Source organism: Phalaenopsis equestris, unplaced genomic scaffold, assembly GCF_001263595.1.
Source record: "Phalaenopsis equestris unplaced genomic scaffold, ASM126359v1 Scaffold217828, whole genome shotgun sequence".
Lineage (NCBI taxonomy): Eukaryota > Viridiplantae > Streptophyta > Magnoliopsida > Asparagales > Orchidaceae > Phalaenopsis > Phalaenopsis equestris.
The window spans coordinates 65,296-74,661 of NW_018236312.1; the positions used below are offsets into that span (position 1 = coordinate 65,296).

The 9,366-nt window shown below is 32.4% G+C and overlaps 1 protein-coding gene across 1 annotated transcript in view; it reads left to right on the top strand.

Moving 5' to 3' along the window:
- The window catches only part of LOC110037269 (26S proteasome non-ATPase regulatory subunit 7 homolog A-like), a gene marked incomplete at its 5' end in the record, with an annotated part of 59,925 nt that extends 51,057 nt beyond the window's left edge, over window positions 1-8,868 (top strand). Inside the window, 3 exons of the mRNA XM_020741870.1 lie at window positions 7,797-7,854; window positions 8,004-8,089; window positions 8,411-8,868. Coding sequence (XP_020597529.1) covers window positions 7,797-7,854; window positions 8,004-8,089; window positions 8,411-8,482 — 216 coding nt within the window. The remainder of the gene's footprint in view (window positions 1-7,796; window positions 7,855-8,003; window positions 8,090-8,410) is intronic.
- Between the last annotated feature and the right edge of the window lie 498 nt (window positions 8,869-9,366).

The window sequence follows — 9,366 nt, forward strand, 5'->3', positions numbered from 1 at the left end:
TGATACAGCGCTCTTTCATTTAAACTATGAAAAATATGGGGTCAGTTTGATTTCATATTTTTTTAAACTAAATATAAATGTAAATTAAAACGTTCTTCCGAAGCGGGCGATGGGATTTCGATTCCGGTGACCGACAGCTTTTTACGGGCAACTCCACCCAACACAAAATAACACCGACCCCTCTTTTCCCAATGTCTCACACCAGTCCTGGTCTTTCATATGTGGCTAAGTGTTTCGTTTGCTTGTGATTTCTACTAATTTTTTTTACTTTCGTGTTGGGTTTTCTCGCCTTATTTAATTTTCTTGCAAGTTTATTTAAATCTGCTGCAAATCATACTATGCTCGCAACACTAATAACGCAACAGCAGTAGATGCTCAAAACTGAAACAGAACAAAATAAAATCAAACTTTGACACCAAAACTGTGAAGCATAAACTACCAGTCTCAAACACTTAAACCTTGGAGCTATCGCGACGGCAGAAGGTTCAGAGCTAATTTGAGGGCAGCAGGCCGAAGAGGTTAGACCGAGCAGCAAGAGGATCTTCTTCAGCAATCTCTTTCCTTTGTCTAATTAACAACCCATTGGACTTCGAGGTAGCTCGCTTAGCGTGACGTAAGTTCTCATCCTTATTTAGGCTCCTGCATAACTATGTTGTGCAGCGTTAAGTCCAAATTCTCTTTAGGTTCTGAGGTTGTCGTGTGACATAACGTAAACCCTCTCATCTCTTTGTGGGCTATTTGCATAATCAGTCATTATCTAAGTGTAAGTCTCACATAATAAAATTGACAGGATTAAAACACTCAAATAACATCTTTTCCAAAACACAGCCACACAGTAAGATAGTCTGGGAAGTCACTAAGATTTCTCCTCAAGATCCGTGACATCCCTTACACGTTCCTTCCTTTGGACCCTTGAAATAACTGTTCCTATTTGAGCCACTCCCACTTATCTTTCCACGTCCTACCGTGAAAACCTAAAGTTTGAAATTTTGAAGACTAGTACCTCTGATCATTATCGAGAGTTTTCTCAAGTGACCCCAGTAATTTCAGATGTAATTAACTATAGGGGCTTGCCTCTATAGAGAACTTGGAACCTAGATAAAATAAACACTATTTAATCTTTGTATTAGATAGAGGAACTTGTCGGTCACACATAAAAGGTTTGCGGACCAAACAGATGTCACAAACCTCTTAGTTTGCAGGATTGTGTCTATCGCCGAAGTCTACACTTATCTTTCAGAAAGGTGTAGTATTCGTGGTATCAGACACGACTATGGAAACTATTGGACGAATAAGATCCATTTGGTCTCATTTTTTTTTCGAAAATTAAAACATACTACCTTCCAAACCCAAACTATATATCTCTTATATTAAATTAAGTTTCAAAAATTATTTTTATATTTTCAAATCATCAAAAAGTTGACCGACACTGCAACATTAAAATGTATGTAAGCTAAGTAATGTGATCTTAACACCAAAAGAAACTTTCTTGTCATAAAATTTATATTTTAAATAAATGTGTCCTTTTTTGTGTTTTCTTCTCATAATAGTCTTGCAAACCATTATTATGAACTAAAAAATTGTTTATTAGAGAGTGATATAATTAAGTAGTAAAATTGAAGAAAAAATTAAAAAGATACTTTTTTTACCTACATTCTCAGACAAAAAATAAACATTCTTATAAAATAACTAGGAACAAATTGGCTAAAGGCAATCAAAAAAGAAAATGAGAAACATATTAAGAACCAAGCATAAAATAAAATTAGGAAAAATGAAAGTAAAATAAGTTAAAAATAGTTAAAAGAACGCGCGCGCGCGCACGCACTCACGCATATATATATTTAAGTAGGTCTGACAAATGACATTGCAACTCTGATCAATGAACATCCTCAGAGTGGCTAGAACACATTGCATGATAGTTACGTGTGACCTAGCTAATGCATCTTCAATGTTATTGACATTCTTGCAATGGTCATAATCCACCCATTCTTTCCTTTGATTATCGGGCTAGTTAGGATCAAGAGAGTTGATGTGAACTCCACAGGGACAAGTGTTAACTTAATGGCTTGTCTTGCTACATGAGAATTGCTTAATGGAAAAAGCTTGTAACTAGAGGTTCTAATAAGTTGTTGAGTCATGTAATCTACAATAAACATGAATCTTTGTCTCATAGTAGTCAACTCATCAAATAATTAATCATGGAACATCAATGGAAAATATTTTTATTGTAATGTTTCTTTTTATCTCATCCCATAATCCAGTGGTTGGAGATGGGCTGAGATAACTCTTAACATTGACCCAATAGGTCATGGCATGCGGAGTTGACTTTATAGAGGCAAATTTAACTTATTGACCTTCAGACAATTGTCATCCACATTTACGAGTTAATCCATTAAGACTTTTGGATCCCTACAATCTTAAAAAATAGATGGTTTTGCCTTGTGCTTTTATTTATTTATTATTTATTTTGGGTGTTTTCATCATCAAAATCCTTGCTTTTTGTTTTAAAGGGTGGTGTAATGATGATTGAGATCATAAGAAATGCCTTCATGATGTCATTATTATCATACACATGGCATACAACAAGGCGAAGGTCATCATATCGACTTATTGGGTAATTTTTTGTTAGGATGGTTCATATGGAACATTTTCCAAATAGGGGTAGTTATTAGTCATGGGCGTGTTGGCAAAAAAACTCTTTTATTCTTATTTAGTGCGACTCGAGTCATATGTGGTTCATGTTTAGGCCTTGGAAGCCTATTTTAAAGGGTGTTCATGGTGTTGCTGAACTCATTGTGGGCGGTAATGTCCTTTAGTGGCTCTTAAGTTATGAGGATATCATCACATTTATAGACCTTGGATTGATCTTAATATGGAGTGGCTATGTCCTTTACTTGATCTTTAGTTATGAGGATATCATCACATCTGTACCCTTGGAGTGGTCTTAATATGGATGGCCACTATGGGCTAACGTTAAGAGAAAAACCTTAATGTTGATTCAAAGTGGACATAAGGTTGAACTCACTACATTGACAACTCAACATAGACTTATTGGTGCAAAGATGATAAGCTTGGGTGTTTGTTGTTTGATTACATAATCAAAAGGTTATATTAGTTTGTGGGATCTGGGCCATCTCGAGCCAACTACAAGTCAACTACCAGACAATATGCAACAATAACTTTCTGGGATCTAGGCCATCTCGAGCCTTCATATCTAAGAAATACTTTAGGTTTCTCGAATTATTGATTTAAATGTTCTTGACCAAGAGCAATTTGATGGTTATTATCTCATCACTAAAATTTCCTATTACAACAACAACAACAACAACAACAACAACAACAACAACAACAACAACAACAAAGCCTTAATATCACTAAGTGTGGTTGGCTACATGAATCCTTTTTCTCCATTGCTCCATTTTTTCTCCATTGCGTCCTATTTAGTGTCATATTTTCATTTAGTTCTAGTAAATTAAGATCATTTTTTATGCAACAAGCCCAAGTCTTCCCAGGTCTACCTCTGCTTTTCTTAACATAAGTCGAATCTAAAACATCTACTCTCCTAATCAGATCATTAGATGGTTGATGCTTAATGTGACCAAACCATCTAAGATGTCTCTCTAATTTTGTCCGTTAGTGGAGCAACACCAACCCTATCACGGATATATTCATTTCACATTTTCTCTAAGTGTAAAGCCACTCATCCACCTAATCCACTCATCCGTAAAGCCACTCATCCACCTAATCATTTTCATCTCGGCAACACTTAACTTAGTATTATACTTCTCTTTTAATGGCCAACATTTTGCGCAATAAAACATTGCAGGTCTAACCACCATCTTATAAAATTTTCCTTTCAGTCTATGCGGTACTTTTTTATCACACAATAGGCCCGAAGTTTTCCTCCACTTCACCCAACCAATTTTTATTCTACTAATAACATCCTCATGTATATCTCCATTGCTTTGAACAATAGACCCAAGATATCTTAAATCGTTTACACCTTTTAATAATTTGATCACCCAAAGTTACACTTCTGTCACTAGAGTTAATACTGCTAAAATTACTTTCCATGTATTCAGTTTTAGTTCTACTCGAACGAATGCCTTTATACTCCATTGTAGACCTCCATAATTCAAGTTTTTCCTGGGCTTTTTTTCTCGTCTTATCCACTAAAAGGATATCATCAGCAAAAAGCATACGCCAAGGTACATCTTCCTGTAAATTTCCAGTAAGACCATCCATAACTAATGAAAAAAGATAGGGGCTTAAAGCCAATCCTTGATATAATTTAATAGAAATAGGAAAATATTTGGTCAATCCTCCTTCTGTTTGAACACAAGTAACAACTCTAGTATACATATCTTTAATGACTTGAATATAAGTCATATCAACACCTTTCTTCTCAATAACTCTCCAAAGGATATCTCTTGGAACCTTATCATAAGCTTTTTCTAAATCAATAAAGATCAAATGTAGATCCTCTTTATTAACTCTAAACTTCTCCATCAAACCTCTCAATAAATGTATAGCTTCCATAGTAGACCTGCCCGACATAAATCCAAATAGATTATGAGAAATCATTGTAATACGTCTTAGCCAATGTTCAATTACCCTCTCCCATAATTTTAAAGTATGACACATCAACTTAATTCCTCTATAACTTGCACTCTCTTGTGCATCCCGTTTATTTTTAAAAATGGGGACCAAAATACTCTTCCCACTCCCCAAACCCTCGACATCTTTTTAGTTTTTAAAATAATATTAAAGAGTTTAGTAAGCTAAGTAACTCCCAAATCTCCTAAATATTTCCGCACTTCAATTGAGATATCATCTGGTCCTACAAACTTTTCACCCTTGGTTTTCTTTAAAGCCTCTTTAACTTCTTTTTTACTGATGCAACGGTAAAAATGAAACATTTTATTATTATTAACAATATTAACATCACTAAGGTCGATCATATTTTCAAAAATTTCATTAAAAAGTTTATCAAAATAACTCGCTCACCTACGTTGAATATCTTTTTCCAAGAGAAATACTTTTTGATTTTCATATTTAATACACTTTACTTGAGTTAAATCTTTACTTCTCTTTTCTCTTTGTTTGACTAGTTTGAACATATATTTTTCACCCTTAGTGTTTAATCAATTATAAAGGTTACTAAAAGCATAATTTTTAGCCTTACAAATTGTTCTTTTTGACTTCTAACAGGCCGTTTGATATTTTTCCCAGTTTTTAAAGCTTTTATATTTAAACCAATTTTATAACATAACTTCTTATATTTTATCTTCTCTTACACATTATTATTCCACAACCAACTATTTTTATTTATAAAATTTTTTTCTTTTAATTTTCTAAGTACATCTTTTGCCACTTGTTTAATAGTGTTTGTTACTTTATCCCACATAGCATTTGTTTCTTCATGACATCCCAAATTTTGAAATCTTAAATTTTACTCATAAGAATAATTTTATTTGTATTTTGTAGGTACCTCATCTAATTCAACGATGATTAATCCTATTATTCTTTATTTTACAACACTTCATCTTAAAATCTAGAACTAATAATCGATGTTGGGTACTTGAATTCTCGCTTGGAATTACCTTACAATCTTTACCATCTCGATGATCTTTTCTTCTCATAAGAAAATAATCAATTTGTGTTTTATTAGATCAATTCTTATAAGTAATAAGATGTCCATCTCTTTTCTTGAATAAAGTATTAGTAATAACAAAGTCAAACGCTAAAACAAAAGCTAATTTGACTCTAGCTTCTTCATTAATTACTCCAAAATCGTAGCCACCATGAATATTTCTGAAATCTTCTACCACTCTACCAACATGTCCATTTAAATATCCTTCAATAAAAATTCTTTCTTCAAGAGCTATCATTTGTATTAAGTCTTCTATGTCATTCCAAAATTTCCTATTAGGATAGTATAATTCATATATATAATTAAGATACCTAATTTTTCTATAGGAGCTTTTTTTATATAATTAAAACATGGTCATCTTAATACTGAGTGTACTCATAATTCTCAACAACTTTAGAGTATCTATTAAACTATAATTGTGAAAATTATTTAAGCCATTTGAACCTTGAATCTGCATAATATGGGAATTGTGTGTGGAACCTATGGAGAACTTTACTTATATATTATTTTTAAAATCTCCAAGAAAGATGCTTTTAATATCAAGTTGATGTGTTGGTCGGTAAAATTAGTTACAAGGGGATAAGAGGATTAGAACAAATTTGAGTTTAATAACATGACCAAAAGTCTCTTGGTAGCATATACTTAATATCAAGTTGATGTGTTGGTCGGTAAAATTAGTTACAAGGGGATAAGAGGATTAGAACAAATTTGAGTTTAATAACATGACCAAAAGTCTCTTGGTAGCATATACTTAATATCAAGTTGATGTGTTGGTCGGTAAAATTAGTTACAAGGGGATAAGAGGATTAGAACAAATTTGATTTTATATATATATATATTTTTTGTCAACTTTATATGTGATAATAAATAATAATTTGCATCCAAAAAGTTTTTTTCCTTGAAGGCAAATTTTTCGATTTCCTATGTTCTGTATTTTCTTAAGAGCTCGCATTTCTTGAATAACAGCTTTACATTTAGGAATGTTGATGGCTTCATGAATGAATTTAGGAACATATTCTTGATTGCGATAGTTGATGAATGCTTGAACTTTTGGGTAAGAGATTAGTTTAAAAGATAAAATTGTGAAAGGATAGTCGGCACAAGTTCTTAAGACTTTTTCTCAAAGCTGTGGGTTATTTATGGTGATAAAAAAAACTCACTATTAAGGAGTTCACGATGCTTGTTACCTTGTGGTATATCAGTGGTGATTAGATTAAGTTAAAACTCTTCATCTTATTTTTGGTCTGTTGGATCAATTTGTGGCTCATTCATGTTAAAGTAAACAATCAAATTTTTAATTTTATTATTTTGATGAAAGGAAGGGAGACTTGTTGATTTCTAAATTTTATTGGCTTCTTTGAATTTTGAGTGGGCATGTCGATTGAAATTTTATAACTAAAATGTTATAACTGATATTTCTTGGATGAGTTCACCCTTTGAATATTAGATTTGAAAAAGAAAGGTTGATCTTCGAGAAAGGCTACATCCATAGAGTTGTAGAATTATTCAGTGGTAAGTGAGTGGCATTTATATCCTTTTTGGTAGGGAGATTACATGATAAAAATGCATTTGATAGCTTTAGGATCTAATTTACTTCTTTTGTGTGAATGAATGTGGGCGTAGGATGAACATTCAAAAACTTTTTGAAGGAGTGTAGATGATTTTGTTTAGGCATTGAAGAGGTTCAAGATAGGGCTTTTTGATGTTGAGGGTCTGAAAGGGCTTTCTATGTATGAGATGGAATATATTTAACACAACTTCACCCCCCAAAATGTTTAGTGAAGTGGGTGATGAGTATAAGAGATCTAGTTTCTTCCAAGAGAGGTAGTTGGTGAAAGAGATGGCAACGAATTACGGTTAGGACTCGAGGAGGAAGACATGACATTAGGAATTTAGTTGCTTTGACCGATTTCCAAATGCAGTAAAATGAGGTTGTTTGGAGTAATTTTAGTTTGTGTTTATTTTGCTTTAAATTAAAGATAAAGGTTAAATATAGATAAGAGGAATACAATACACCCATAATGCTTCCAATCATACAACCTTTAATAAATGTTCTTAAAATTAAATCTATGTTGTAACTTTCCGGAAACATGCTTATTTTAGGATTGTTTTTGTACTTACGTGATAGTCTCTTTCTTTGCAGGATGTATTTAATCTCCTTCCTAACCTGAATGTGAATGAATTGATCAAGGCATTTGTTGGTATGATTGCTAATTTACTCATGATTGGAAAGATTGTAATTGTTGATTTTATTGAACTACAGTTGCTGGGCAGTTTTGATTAGTTGATTTCTATGATAATGCCTTTCATGAGCTGGTGACTTGATCCAATCCTTATTTTTCTTTTGCAGTGAAAACAAATGATATGATGCTGGTTATTTACCTTTCTTCCCTTATCCGAAGCGTCATCGCACTACACAACCTTATCAATAATAAAGTAATGCATTTTTGTTTTGTTTTTGTTTGCTTTTGTTGTTTTTGTTACCTTTTTTTTTATAGACTTCTAGCTTGTTCATTTTGTGCACTTATCTACTCGGATTGGTGATCCCTAGAATTGTTTCTCCCCAACAAAATAAAAGAATAGCTTACAATGCATGAAAATTTCCATTATATGATTATTAGCATAAGAAGTCCAATAACCTTATACTCATTCTTACCCTTATTTTTGTCCGACCACTTGAGGTATATTTATATAGATGTATTTTGATTTTCTTGAGCACAATCTTATTTTTCTGAATATTTTTACTTCCGATTGCAGATGTTAAACAAAGAACATGAGAAAGCCGAAGATTCGAAACCTGTTGCTGTATCAAGTTCAGTAGGAAGCTAGGATTCATCTTTGGTAGGTATCATCGCAACGCATTTTCAGCTCGCTATATTTTCATTTGCGCCAAGTTTTCAGTACTTTAATATGAAGAGGCTTTTTCCGTCTGAATGTTGATATGCAGCCTAAATCTTCTGTGATGGACAAGAGATGTTTGTCTTGGCATTCATTTTTTCATATCTTTCCTCCACTATTTCCTGACATTTTTGAAATGTTTCATTTACTTGTGTTCTTTCTTTTTTTTTCTTCTTTTGATTATATATTTAGTCAATACGTCTTATTTATAATGCAAGTAATTATCGAGGTGCCGATGGGTCGCGTGGTTGATGCCTGGTTGTAGTTCTGATCCTAATATTCGTGTTGAAATGAATGTCATTTACCTCAGCATATATATTTTGTAATATATGTGTAAATTTATTTATCATATATCTTAGTTTGTCAAACTTGCACGATGAGAATGACTTGTAATTGTGTATCAGCATAATCTTGCAATTGAAAGTTAAATATTTAATAACACAAATTAGAACTGAATTCAAAACTAGGGTTGTAAATGACTCAATGCATTCAATGATCAATTCAAATTTGGTTCAATTAAAATTTGATCATGTTTGTTCAAATTAGTAAATAAGCAATCTTGAATAATTTTTATAACTTTAAGTTTAATTGAATTAAATATGTACATTGTCGAACTTGTTCATTTATCTTCATGGACAAACTCATCTGTTGTTCAACAAATAACTTGTGAAGCACTCGATCTTAAGTTTGATGATATCTCCTATCATATATGATATAATATTTAAATAAAATTTAATCAACTAGAATATTAACTTGTTTGTTGATAGTTCGATGATAGCTCGTGTAATATATGATATATAATTATATGGGTTTTA